General features: G+C 40.1%; 1 protein-coding gene across 7 annotated transcripts in view; it reads right to left on the bottom strand.

The window, feature by feature from the left end:
- PAM (peptidylglycine alpha-amidating monooxygenase) overlaps positions 1-14,908 on the bottom strand; it is a gene marked incomplete at its 5' end in the record, with an annotated part of 212,106 nt that overhangs the window by 48,973 nt on the left and 148,225 nt on the right. For 4 of the 7 annotated variants that reach the window (XM_014589171.1, XM_014589208.1, XM_014589192.1 and 1 more), the window contains 1 exon segment: positions 11,225-11,548. In XM_014589171.1, the coding sequence (XP_014444657.1) occupies positions 11,225-11,548 (324 nt within the window). 7 annotated transcript variants of the gene reach the window in all.

Consider the following 14,908-nt stretch of genomic DNA (forward strand, 5'->3'; position numbering starts at 1 on the left):
GTCTGCTAGCAACCTTTGCTGAAGCATCTTCAGTAAATATCCCCTAAGTGCATTCCTCATGCGAAGTTCTGAGAACACAGAAAAATAAAACGTGGGTTTTGGTGAATAAATGGATATAAAAGGGCTATAACGGGGTAGAGACATAACAGGACAAGATGAGAGAAAAAGGAACCTAGTACTTAGACAGGAAGTCATGCAGGAACCCAGGGAGGGCCTGTAACCCTTCCTGTGGCTTGGGCTGGAACAGGGCAGCCTCAGGTTTGCTCGGAAGGTCTCCCGGAGGAGCCAACGTTTCCACTTGCAGTTAACACGGGAAAGCGTGTGTGCTCATTGTGTGGAGAAGAGGGCAGAAGGTATCTCGGTCAGAATGTGCTTCCACATTTTTAAGTAATCTGGCAAGGATACCTGTGTATGCCAGGCGGGGTGGGAGACACAGGGTTAGGTAGCCCCGAGATCCGGTTTAGACTCAGACTGGACAATGTCTTGCACTGCATACCACAGAAAGATTAACCCAGAAGTCTGGATTTAACAGTGAGAATGTAGGTTTCGCCTGTGGCATCGTGACCTACACAATTATTAATCTGACACTTGACAAGTACGTTATTAGGCGCGGGAAAGCAGAGCTGGGGAGTAATTTCCTTTGGGGACACAGAGCAGGTGAGAATGCCTTCCCACCTCTGTGCACCGTGATGCACCTTCCTGACCTGGACAAGGCAGCAGTTACGCCGGCGAGCTGAATCTGCACGGCATCCTGGGCATACACTGGATGTGACTGGAGCTGCTCAGATACATAACATCCATCATCTACCACACGTGCTTGTCAAAACAGGGGAAAAGGCAGAAACTGCTGCTACAGGCAACTGGAACCCACTGAAGGTTTTAATTATGGGGTGACATAATTAAAGTTGTGTTTTTGAAAATGAACCTGGAAACAGTGTCTAAGCATTAGAATTAGACATGTCTAGATAGATCAACAGATGGATACATCATTCCTCAAGAAAATGTTTTAAAAGTTACTCGGGTTGTATTTTATTCACTCTCATCTCAATTATATATACATTTTTTGAAAAGTTTTTTTATAGGGCACGTGCACTTGCCAGGAAGACAGAGAGAGAGAGAGAGACAGAGACAGAGAGAGAGAGACAGAAAGTGAGAAATCACCTTCGGGGGATGGCCACATCACAATCCCTTCTCTAGTCTCTCAGGATCTCAGGCATGCATGTACACATGCCTGGTGTGAATTTAATTAAGCCTCTGGGACTGGGACTTGAACCATAGTCGATTACATGGGAATCCAGAAACATAGCCATTACTCTAGCTGCTGGTCCCTCAATTACATCTTGCCTATCTAGCTTATTCTTCTATAGTCATTCACCCCTCCCAAAAATTCTGAATGAACTCCAAAAGACTCTCAAAGCTTAGGACAATGTAGATAGTCAATTACTTTCATCAGAATCTCAGATCTCAGAATCACTACAACTGGACACAATTCCTTGAGGACAGAGCTGTTTTCTTACCAATTCTAACACAGGACTGGCCCACTGTATGTCCTAATAAATGCACTAAACTGGACACTATGCTCTAGTCTCTACCTGTTTGCATTGTCACCTAACATTTACTACTATTATTGTTTTAATTTGACTAGAGAAAGACAGAAAGAGAGAGAGAGAGAGGAAGTAAGCTACCTGGACCGGGACACAAACTGTGGTCTCCCATGTGGAAGTCCAGCACTTTAACCACCACTCCACCTCTTGGTACCATCAACTAGCATTTAAACACCCTTATCACCTCATAATTTATTTGTACTACTTCTTTTTGCCCTAGCACAGTGCTGAAGACACTATGAAAATACTCAATAAAAATGCTATTTGGTTTATTAAATCTCAAAGACAATAAACTGAGCCAGTAGGTGGCATGGAAGTTAAGGTGCTAGATCCCATGTGGCTGACTCCACAGTTTTGAGTCCCAGATCCAGCATCTTGAAAACCACTCAGGATGCATATGCATGTGTGCCCAAAATCCTAAAAAATAAGAGGAGAATGGAGAAGGGATGATGAGGTGGCCAGCCTTCCTGGAGGGTCATTGCTCTCTTTCTCTCTGGGTGTCTCCCTAGAGAGCTCCACACCTTATGGCAAATGAACAAGCAAAAACAATAAAACCACCGGGACCTTTCTATTTAGTGGTCCTTCCACAGGTACTTGGAGCTAAATGCTAACGCTCGTGAAGATGCAGAGACGCTAGTTCTGGTGGAAAATACGCAATGTCCAAACAAATATTATTCTGGGGTCAAATGTAAATTCCATACCATGTTGGAAATAGTGTCTAAAGAACTTTAATCTGGCTGTGAATGCTGCCAACTATCATATGCTCTTACATTGCCTAAACCTGTGAAAGTCTTTGAAAAGCATTGATACGCGCATTACTTTGAGCTTATCTGCACCAAGTACACACTGCTGCCACTGTCTGTTGCATGTAAGAATTCTATATGGCCGGAAGGAAAAGTGGTGTGAACATCTAGAACATAGATATTGAAACATACTTCGGGTGAATTTTTTTTTTTTTTGAGAGATTTTTGCTATAGGGTATATGTACTCGACAGAGAGACAGAGAGACAGAAAGGAGGCAATCACCCTCCCGTGGGGATGGCCTTGCTTCAATCCCTTCTCCTCTACTCTCCTCTCAGGAATTTGGGTATGCACACACGTACCCTGGGTGAGTTTCAAGCTGCCATCTCTGGGACTCAAACCATGGTCGACCACATGTTGAGTCCAGCGCCTTACCCACTACACCGCCTTAATCACTACACCACCTCCTGGCCCCACTTCTGGTGAATTATCAACACAGCAAAGGTGACATGTGAGGAAATGGGGTCTAACAGTGAAAAACTGGATCTTTTCATACTGAAGGCTGGGGAAATTTTATTAAGTTACTTTAAAATTTAAAAACATTATGTTTGTTGCTATTTCTATTTAAAAGTATATTAAATGCTGGAGGTGCAACTACCAAAAAAAGAAAAAAAATTGAGTTGTCAAGTAAGTTCTCTCTGAAGACATAACATTTGAACTGAGACCTGAATGACAAAATGCCAACCTAGAATAAGTTTAACTGTTTTATTGCTAAAATTATAAAAATGTGTCCTAAGCTTCTAAATATATTTTATACCACTTTCCTATATCATGTGAGAAACAGAGAGCAAATTATGGGCTCATAATGGTGGAACTGATTTTGTTCAAATATCGTCTTCTTGCTCATGGCCACATATGGCAAGAAAGAAACGCACAAATGAAAATGATTTTCCTATGGTGGTAGCAGATAAGTACATATTTTGTTCCCAAAATTATCCAACATTTTTGTTATAGTTTTTCAATAAAAATATAAGCTACATATGGGAAAAATATGTTTGCACGCTTATTAAGATTATCTAGCCAAGACTTCATAACTTTTTAGATCTGGGTCTCCAGGTTAACCAAAGATTTAAGATAGTTAAAGGAAGACTGAATTCACATTTTCTTCTATGGCTATTAGTTCAATTAATCATAGGTTTTGCTTCCAGTGACATTATTTTCATTATCAGGTAGTAAAAGCTATTCCCTTTATGAAAAAATGATTGGGGCCAACTGGTTGCAGTAGTTAAGGTACTGGACTCCCACATGGTCAATCGTAGTTCGAGTCCTGGACTTGGTGGCTTGTTTTCTCAATTTCCCTCTATCTATCTCTCCCAGGTCAAATTTAAAAATAATAACAACAATAAATAAAATTAAACAAATACTTCTTAAAAATAAAGAACAAATGATCAAGACTCAGCAGCACGTAGGATTAGTGGTATACATGAAAGTAATTCTGGTTGTTCTTTTTTTTTTTTTGAGAGATGCTTGCTATAAGGCATGTGCACTTGCTGGAGAGACGAAGATAGAGAGAGAAAAGGTGAGAAATCACCCCCCCCCTCCCAGGAGGAATAGTCATGCTGCAATCCCTTCTCCTCCATTCTCCTCTCGGGATTTTGGGCAGACATGCCAGGTTTGAGTTTTAAGCCGCTGGGTCTGGGACTTGAACTGTAATCGGCCCTGTGGGAGTCCAGCCCCTTAACTCCTACCCGATTGCTGGTCCCCTGATTATTCTTTTAATCCTTATTTTTCCTGACATGAGAATCATAGAATGTTAAAGCTACAATGAAATATCCCAGGTTATTTTCTCATTTGACAAGAAAGGAATTTTAGAGGTAAGCCAGACTTTAGATCTAAATATCAAGGATAATTATTTCCTAATTTCTAGTATGGAACAATTTCAAATCCTTATTAAATAAATTGTATGATAAAATATATTTAAGTTCTACCTTAAACCCAACCTTCTTCAACCATGGAGAAGTTAAAAATTACAGTTCAGGTTCCTCTTAGCCTTTATTTAAGAAATTACTTTATTATGACTAGTTAATGCTAGTGTCTTACAGTTTTAGTCTGAAAATTAAATACGAATTTCTTATATGTGACCTTAGGCAAGACCGTCTTAATTCCAAATGTCAGCTGCTCTTCCTTCAGGAGACACATGATGGGATTATTTCAAGCTCAATTGCTAAATTTAAAAAATTTGAATTTATGAATGTAATTAGAGGAAATAACTCTTTTAGAAAAACAAGTAAATATCCATCAGCCATTGATCCCAGTAACCTTGATATAACTGTGACTTCTAAAAGATAATAAAACTGGTGGAATAAACCTGAGATTTTAAAATGGTAGTCTTTTAGTGCCAGATAACACTTTCTATTATAATAAATAAATCATATTACTCCACGAAGAATCCTTGCATTCATTATAAATAAAGGTAAATGTGCAGCTTTGTCTTCTGTCATATATTTAGGAAAAGAAGTTACTACTTTTAGAAACAAGTTAAACATTAGCATTAAAATTGTATCAATAAATCAGTAAAAGGATTAATGAATTACACCTTTGCAAGAAAGAGATTAATGTTAGTGATCAGTGCCCCTTTCATATAAAATTATTAATAAGCATTGAAAAGGGTATTCATTTATCTGCATTAAATGAGGACTAGATAGATCTAGATGAAGTTGAGGAAAGCCGTATATCCCAGAACTATGCAACCTAACCAGGCCCTTCACATTCAATATCAAGGAAAGAGAACCTGATGAAATCATTAGAAGACTTTAACACAAACAAAATGTGATGGTTGCTTTCTCTTTCCTTTTTTTTTTTTTTTTTTTTGCCAAGACAGAGACAGTGAGGGGGAAAGTGAGAAATCACTACCCGGGGCCATGGACGCGGGCAATCCCTTCTCCTCTGTTCTCCTCTTAGGATTTGGACCATGCACGCACACATGCCCAGTGTGATTTTCAAGCCATCAGGTCCAGGATTTGAACCTTGTTCAGCTGTGTGGCGGGATTCCAGCACCTTCACCACACACTATGCCACGTACTGGCACCAGTGGTTGCTTTATCTACACTGGCATCTAGTGAAAAATGATGTCTTGGTTCAGTTACAAACTGTTACTCATAAGATGTACCAGTGGTAACTATGATGAGCCAAAACTATAGGAGAAATATTTATACCCAAGTCGAAAAAAGAAAACGAGACCGAATGATAATGTTTCATATACTGAGAGTGAAGTGAGGAGGAGGGGTAAAATAAAAGAGCCCCAAAGCAGTAGCAGAATTTCTTTTTAAAGTGTACTGAACTGCAAATGGGATTTTCATCTTGGTCAAACTGTTTGGATACCGATTAACAAAGCATGTCCAAAGATAGTCTACACCTATCTATAATTATTACAGCTGTAGAATGAAAAACCTTTTTTTCAGGGGAAAAAATCAGCTTCTTATCTAGCAGGTTATTTTGTGAGATATAGAACGACAGAGTGAATCGAAACTCAGACTGGGGGACAAGTCCGCCTGGCGTGGCACCTTGGCTCCCTGAGCTGTGGCACCTGGACGTGTGACTTCACTTTTCTATGCCTAAGTTCCCTCTTCTCTAAAAGGGATTCATAAACAGAGTTGCTGTGAGAATGAAATGAGTTAGTGCATCTAGAACACACAGCCTGGCTCAAAGTCAGTGTTTGTTTCTAATGTCCTCCACTCCAGAGATGAACATTCAACCAACGGACTGCCTTCTTTCACCCTGGGGATTCTGTACGGCTGGAATCTAGAGGTAAGCATTAATAGAAGACTGAAATATGTCCTAAGAAGGACTCTGAAAATGAGTAAAAGCAGTCCACAGAAAAGAAGATGAATCATAATATTACATATATCATAAGCATATGTCATAAATATTATTAAAGACCTCTGAGTCCTCCTGCCTGATCAGAAGTGTTGCACACATGCCGATGTATTTTCTGACACCCAGAAGCTTGCCTGAATCAGGCTTCAGTATGCTACGACACAGCAGTCCACACAAATTAGCGCTAGTCTTAGCAATCCGTGGTTTTTAATGTATTCTTCAATGAGTCTACCTTCCAGAAGCCCACTAGAATAAAGACACCTAAGACTTTCGTTTCTACTCTGCTAATGCTGTCATGGTGTAGATGTTAAACTACTAACTACAGAAACTGAACTACATTGAGTGTAAAAAGGCATGCTTTTGCTTCTCTGTATACAGAGTTGAGTATGTTCACACCGAACATCACACACCACAAGAAAGTCAGTGTAAACAGTAGGGATTTGAAAAGCCACAAACTCCTGTTAGGACAGAACACTACCAGGTTAGGTTCTCAACTTAGGCAATGTGTTCAATTTTGCAGCTTCCTTACACACTGCAAGAAAATTCTCTCGTGTAAATGCTGATTAAGTAATTATAATATTTACACTTTGGAATTTGATTTTTTGGAATGTCAATTCAACATGACACTAACTGTAGCAATACTAATCACAATTAAGGTTAATATAACATTTATGAAATGCTTTTTTCTACATGCCAATGTTCAAAGCACTTTCTATGTATCGTCTTAATTGACCTCACTTCAACCCTATGAGGACTATACTGTGACAATCCTTACTTTATAAATGAGAAAGCCCCCAAATTTTGTTAAAAGCTTGCCTGCAGACCACACATTGGGTACTGGAAAAGTCATAACGTATTTTTGCATAGAAACACATGAAAAAAAAAAAAAAAAAGGCCACGACTTTTCCCACAATCCAGTAGTACACAGTATAGCTGGAGTTCAAAGCCAGTCAGTCAGGCGCCAGGGCCTGGAGTCTTCCACATTACATTACCTCTGCAGAGTGGCTTCCAATTTTTATTTTGGTCAAATGCAGACTAGCCCTAGGGGAATCTGTGATGTGTACGTGTGTGTGTTGGAGGGGTGGTGGGCAGGGGAAGGAAAGACTGAAATATTAATACTTTCCACTGAAAGCAAAACTTCCGGTTTAGTCTAGCTGAACTTGTCTGGATATTTCTCTTTTGCTAATGTTTTTATGACTTTTTAAGAGGCTAGTTTTCAAAATAGACTCTGAACCTTATCAAAGTCACAAAGACAAGACCTAAAACTAGGTGCCATTTGCAGATATATGTACTCTTAGAAATGCAGTGAGGGCTATACTTAGACCACCTTGTTCTGTGGAATGCTCAGGATGATGCGAATCGGGATGACACCATTCTACTGAGCACATTCTCATGCAGTTTGGTGCCCAATGGCAGCTAACCCATAATGAGGCGGAGAGCCCAACTTCAAAGGCCAACGCCAGGGCATGGAACCAAGTGAATCCCAATCGAAGTAAAGGTCCACAAAATGGTACTGTTTTTGAAACCTTCAGGTGTCCTGGGCCTACTACACAGATCACACTCAAATTTTTCTTTTTTTTGGGAGAGGTTTTTGCTATAGGGCACATGCGCTCGCCAGACAGACAGAAAGAGACAGAGAGACAGAAAGCGAGAAATCACCCCCCAGGGGGGATGGCCATGCCACAATCCCTTCTCCTCCGTTTTCTTCTTGGGATCTTGGGCACGCACGCACATGCACCCGGCGTGAGTTTTAAGCCACCGGGTCCGGGACTCGAACCACGGTCGACTATGTGGGAGTTCAGCGACATAGCCATTACGCTAACTGCTGGTCCCACACTCAAATTTTTGAGCTGCTCCATTAAATTTACCTCTGAACACTTAAATCAGCTGGGACAGACCCCACCACCATACCACAGTTCCAACATATGGACCATTTAATAAAATCTAAAGTACCACAACTGAAAATGTCACAGTGTTGGGTTTTTCTGGGACATCAGAAATGGGTCCTGACTGGACATCACCAGCTTTGAGGCAACGAGGCCTAGAGCTCCAGGGAAGTACAGTCACATGTTGGTAAACCAAGAGGGTATGTGCTAAGAAACATGTTGGTAGGAGAGTTGCTCATTGTGTGAACAATGGACTGTACTTACACAAACCTGGATGACATACTCTCCTACATGCTGACACTGTAACAGGCTGCCTACCGCCATCTTATGGGACCTCCATGTGTGTGGCGTGATCTGTCACTGACTGCAATCCTGTGATGTGGCATCTGCCTGACTGTACATATCTTGGTGGGCAAGCCCGTCAGCCCCTGTTTGAGCACATGGGTACTGAACTACAAAGAACTAGAAGACACACGCCAGAAGTTACAAGGTCCAGGTTTTAAATACAGGCTTTGTGACCTCATTCGAATAGGTTCATATTTTCAGTTTCCGTTTCTTTCTTTCTTTCTTTCTTTCTTTTTTTTTTTTTTTGTAGAGGTTTTTGCTATAGGGCGCCTGTGCTCGCCAGAAAGACAGAGAGAGACAGAGAGACAGAAAGCGAGAAATCACCCCCCAGGGGGGATGGCCATGCCGCAATCCCTTCTCCTCCATTCTCCTCTCAGGATTTTGGGCACACACAAAGGTGTGAGTTTAAGCCACCGGGTCTGGGACTCAAACCACGGTCGACTACATGGGAGTCCAGTGACAGAGCCATTACACTGACTGCTGGTCTCCAGTTTCCGTTTCTTTGTTTGAAAATGAATAAGTCTCAAAGATATCTGAAACGAATATGAACTATAATACTAAGCAGTGCAGTAGCCTTACATGTTCGGTTTAGCATTATTCACATGTAAAAAGTTACTTTTCTTTTGTAGCTAATACATTTCCCTGAAGCAAAGTAGGCACTCAGGGAGACAGTTAATTCCTTTAGACTTTAGGATCATTCCCAGCTCTGCCTGGAGTAAAGAAAGGGTAGGAAAGAAATAATTATTCTGCTTGCCCTTATCCTGGGGGAATACAGATGAATTAGACTACTAATATATTTTATTGGGGCATTATATGCTAATAACTTCCTCCCACCCCCCCCTAAAATGGAAGCTTCCTGAGGATTCGTCTTCTTCTGGCTTACCTAAAGGAATGGAAGAGCATAAATTAAAGTTAGGCTTTACATTTGTGTTAAACAATAAAATGTGAAAGAGACTTGAGAAGAAAAAGTCTTTTAGAAATAGCCGACTAAATATGAGTTTTACTATTTAAGTTTTGAAATGAGAGGAGTAAGATAGCATTGAAATAAATTATTTCAGAAAGAAAATGCACGCACCTTTCATGTTTATGTAGGATCTGTGCTGTTTCTATGACTCCTTGTTTTACTCACTTGAGTGACATCCACTTAGAAAAGATGAATGGAAACTTCCTAAGCCAGATCCTGGAGAAACGTTTTCCCCTGAGCCCTACCATTTGACTATCCTGGATGACTATTTGACATGTAAGTGTATATCAGGTATTTTAAGAATGTCTTTTTTGAAAAAAGAAGTAAGTTTCAGGAATACAATGCCTTAAATCAAACTTACAATGCCCATCAATGACCAAAACATGATTTCAACTTCAAGATATGTAATGAAGACAAGTCGTGGACCGGAGCATGATGCAACGCTAACATTTCATCCCGAGCAGAACTGTGTTCTCGCCAGAGCGGCCCCTTTTCCTCTTATTTTCCCACGTTGTTTGGGTTTCAATGCACTGTCCCTAACAGAGGTTCAGACACTCCTGAGTGTTAAGAAATGGCTATGGATTTGGATTTCAGGGCACCACACTCAGAGAGGCTGATTCAGTTATTCTTTGGTAGAATTCAGGGATCTAGGTTTTTCTCATGTAAATTCACCTAGGGATGATTCTGAGGGAAGGGGGTCCAGGAACAATCTCTTGAGAAGCACCGTTTTATTGCATAGATTTTGAATGATTTAGAGTAGGGCTGACCCTGTTTCAATGTGAAGAGTTAAAAAGCGAGGTTCTAGCTAACATCACCTAGAAACCATTAGGCCAGTCCCAGTGGATGAGGAAACTTCCGTGCGAGCAAAAGGCGCTGAATGCTAATTTTTTTCAATTATAAATAAAAATCAGCTGGGTGTTGAATAATTTATGGCTTCCTGCAGAGCTGAATTTGAAAACATCAAGCTGGCAGCCTGAGCCATTCCAGCCCACGTAGGGACAGCTGCCATGCACGCATACCCGTTACTTTTTTGGAGATTGTCTCCACATGCTGTATTATCTTGCTTTCCACATTAGCAGGTAACACAAAACACAATCAATAGCACAGAGGCCACAACACAATTAAGGACAAAGATGAGGCATCCATAGCTTGCCGGTACAGAAACCTGAAGGGAATAAGGTATTGTCCTCTAATTATGGAAGGCAATCCTGGTTGGAAATAAAGATAAATCTGATCGTTGTTGACTTTCTGGAGGTCCCTTCAGAAACAAATACTCAGCTTTCCAATTAAGATAGCGATCGATAATGGAACTTAAGAAATCAAAGTCATAAAGCGGTTATATTTTACAAGTCAATTGGACGACAATGCTGAGAGTGCGAGATTCCTTTGAGAGGAATTTTAATTACCTCAAAAGAAGATAATGCACAAGCATTTCAGATACTGGGACTTTGCATATCTGGGTTTGAATTCTCAATTTCTTTATATCGAGTAAAATGGAAAACGTTGATTTGGTGAGAATTGGTTACCCTGATTTCGCACCTCTCTCTTTCCAAACCGATCCAAGTATTTTCAGTTTTGGCTCATCAACTGAACAGATGCAGAATTTATGTAGTATTGGACCGACATAAAAAGAAAAAAACTCAAAGGTGAAATCTGATCACCCAAATCTGAGTAATGCTTTGTCTAATGATAAGTCCTTTCCACTGATCCATTTTGTTTTTAACCCATCAATTTTTATTCCCTTCAGATTTTGCTAATGTGGATTGCAGCATTCACACTGCATTCCTTAAGAGAAACCCTAAACGCACCTCCTGTGTGATCTGGTTCCCAGGTGCCTTCACCAGGTAGAGGCTGCTGGAATGAGAAACCTTTGCTCTCTGCTGGCCTCAGAGTAGATTCTAGTCTGTGGAATTTGTGAATTCTGTCTCTCACAAGAATAGCACTGCCCCTCTCCTCACGTTCTGCACCCTCTCTGGCATCAGATCGACCAAGATCCTTTTTTTGGACTACATTTGCAATCTCAGCTACCAGGTCTGACTCTGATTCTGCCTTTTCTGTGGGATTATACTTGTGCACACGGACAACATCTTCCCTTTCTCCTAGTAGCTTGGAAAGTAGTGAATAGAAATCACCTGTGGAAAAAAGAGAAGAAATAAGGGAGTAGAGGGTTGGTAAGATTACAAAATTTACAATATTTGGGACCTGCAATAGATCACCTCCTGACTCCTCATAATAAATTAGAAAGAAAGTTGCCTGCACCCAGACTTCCAAGCATAGGAGAGAGAAAAAAAAAATGGAATTCTCACAACAGTGAAAAAACAATATACCTTCATATTGTGTTTTATATACCACTTAATGTTTTTTTTTTTTTCTGTTATTTCCGGGGCCCATGACACTCTATAGCTTCTATTGACATATTAGCAGAAACAAAATAATGCATAGATGATTGCATGGCACATTCAATAAGTGGTTTTCACAGGAGAGTGGAACTGATGCGAAGGGCCCATCAGATAAAGGAGCATCAGCGGCCACACGGCTGACAGCTATCTTCACAGCAAACCCGTTGCCTTTAACACCTTGTTAACGTGTAAGTTACAAAAATATCAAATATGTATTTCTTGAGCAGGCCCTGTAAAATACCACAGATTCGTCAGATATGCACTCATCTGACAATCCGGACGGAAGCCCAAGTGTCACTGCTGAAAGCAGGCCCAGTGGTCCCTTTCAAGCACAAAATGAACCAATTCTAGAAAACCACTTTTGGGAGCAGAGAAGACTTTTTCAAGCAGTTTCAGACAAAAGAGAGATTTTTCACAAACTACCATTACAGTCATTCATCAGTAAAATGTCTTTCAATTTTTGTATTAAGGAGTAGGTTGGATATGATATAGTTTCCTGTGAAAACAAAGTATTTATAAAATATCACGGATACAAAATATGATGACAGGAATTTCATAAAGCATTTAAATTCTCATCATTTACATCCATGGCTTCAACTCCATTTTTTCAACTGTCTGAATGGAAAATATCTACACCTATTGGGTTGTTGGAAAAGTCATGCCGAATTTTCCTGTTTTTTTTTTTTTTTCTCTCCATGCAAAAAATGCCTCACGATTTTTCCAACGACCCAATATATCAATAGTATATCAATTTCAATGGAAACACAAACCTGCTTTCTCGAACCAAACCCAAAGTCAACCACCAGTTCTTCCGTTGCCTCACCCTACTCCAAGTTTTGCTAATAAATAAATTAATTATGACTATGGAGTCCTATTGCTTAAACTTTAATTATAATTACGGCACCATCGGGTAGCACTTATGAAACATTTTTTCACGACCATAAGAAAATGAAAATAACTGGCTTAACCATGAAACACTCCACTGAAGAGTATGTTATAAAGCAGGCGGTATGAGGGGATACGAAGTCTTCCAGAACAATGCTAAGAGATTCTATCACGTTTACCACAGTCTTGGTTTAATGTTGCAAAGTAGGTTTTCAATGCTTGCCCATGAAATCAGCTTACCCCGGGTGAAATCTTTAATCAGAAAATAAGTACCCATAATAGGCCAGTCTCAGTCAAATGAACAAAGCAAACTATAACTCAACCAAATCTGTTAGGCCACAGTGGTATTCTGCCTCACAGAACAAAAATTAATCCACTGCTCTGAATTCTCCTGCTCCACACACTAAATATAAATAGTTTAATATGGCATATAAGCAAATATTTTATGTAGGAAATAAAATACAAGGCGATTTCAAGGAGAGACAAAAAATGGTTTAAAAACTTGAATCTGTAGGTTTAGGCTTATACCGATGGAGGAACACAGGCTCTGAACTCAGTCATTTGGGTTGTAAGTAAAAATCTCAAGGCTGCAATGACATGCCAAATGTAAAGCACTCCCACTCCTTTGAAATCATACATTTAAAATAATCCTTGGGCTTGGAAAGTAAAAATTGCATAAACAATGTAACAGCCTTGGCCTCACTGATCATGTGAAACACAGCCTTGGTGTGGACCCTCAGCAAGTACCTCATTACATTTGAGAGTGACCACTAGATGGCGCACTCTCACACACTCGTGCACAAACCAATTAGTTTTTTCCTCACCTCTCTAAGAGAGTATTAGCTATGTGGAATCCTGAATGTTAACCATTTTCCTTAGCCACATCAAAATTTTTTTAAGTTTTTTTTTTTTTTTTTTGCTAGAGGGTGTGTGTGTGCTCATAGGGTAGGTGGTGAGAAAGAGAAAGTGAGAGGGACCAGCAGATGACATAATGGTTAGTAGCTGGACTCCCACATAGTTGACCGTGGTTCAAATCCTGACCGTGGTTCAAATCCTGGTCCTGGCAGCTTAAAATTCACATCAGGCACATGTGCATGCATGCCCCAAATCCCAAGGAGAGTGGAAGAGATGGGACTGCAGTGTGGCTATATCCATGGGGGGTGGAGGGGTATGGGGGGGTGAGTTCTCACTTTTCTCTCTCTGTCTCTATCTCTCTGGCAAGTGTATATGCCATATATATACATATATATATACACACACACATATATATACACATACATACACAGACACACACACGCACAAACAAATCCTCTCTAAAAAAATTAACTGGATTGTGGACTTAAAGGAGATAGTTAATGTAAAATATCCAGTTGGGTGCATATCATAAAGTAGGTATTATTAAATTGTGGCCGTTAGAATTAGAACTTTAGCTTCAGTGTGCTGCTTCTTCACACTATGATTTACCTAAACTAAAAAAATAAAATCAGTTCCTAATTCCTAGTCAAGTACTGGGATTTTTCATAGTAGGAAAAAAAAAAAAAAAGACCCTCTTTAAGTTGATCGCCCTCTATATTTTCAACAAATTACTTTTGGCTTTGCCAAAGAAATCTGTATCTAGGGTTTTCTTTCTTTCTTTCTTTCTTTCTTTTTTTTTTTTTTTTTTTGAACAAGAGATTTTTACTACAGGGCACATGTGTTCACCAGAGAGACAAGAAAGCAAGGAATCCCCAGAGGGGATGGCCATGCCACAATCCCTTCTCCTCCATTCTCCTCTCAGGATTTTAGGTATGCACGCACAAGTGCCTAGTGTGAGTTTTAAGCACCTGTGGCTCAAACTGCAGTCAACTAAGTGGGAGTCCAGCAATGCCACCATTATACCATCTGCTGGTTCCTGCTTTTTCCATCTTTTTAAACTTATTCTAAAGAAAGAACTCTCAGGGCTGGCAGGTGACATGGTGGTTGGGGCACTGGATTCCCACATGGCTGACCCTGGGTTGGGTCCCCGACCTGGTGGCCTGCCTTCGTCTTCTCTCTGGCTTGCTTTCTCATTCTCTCTGTCCCTCTAAATAAATAAATAAATAAATAAATAAATAAATAAATAAAGTTAAATAAAATAATTCTTAAAAAAGAAAGAAAGAACTCTCTTTACCTCAGTGTTCTAGACACCCGCCTCCCAGCACACTCTGGGCTTATCATAAGTGTCGTGGA

Source organism: Tupaia chinensis, unplaced genomic scaffold (assembly GCF_000334495.1).
Source record: "Tupaia chinensis unplaced genomic scaffold, TupChi_1.0 Scaffold000002_1, whole genome shotgun sequence".
Taxonomy (NCBI): domain Eukaryota; kingdom Metazoa; phylum Chordata; class Mammalia; order Scandentia; family Tupaiidae; genus Tupaia; species Tupaia belangeri.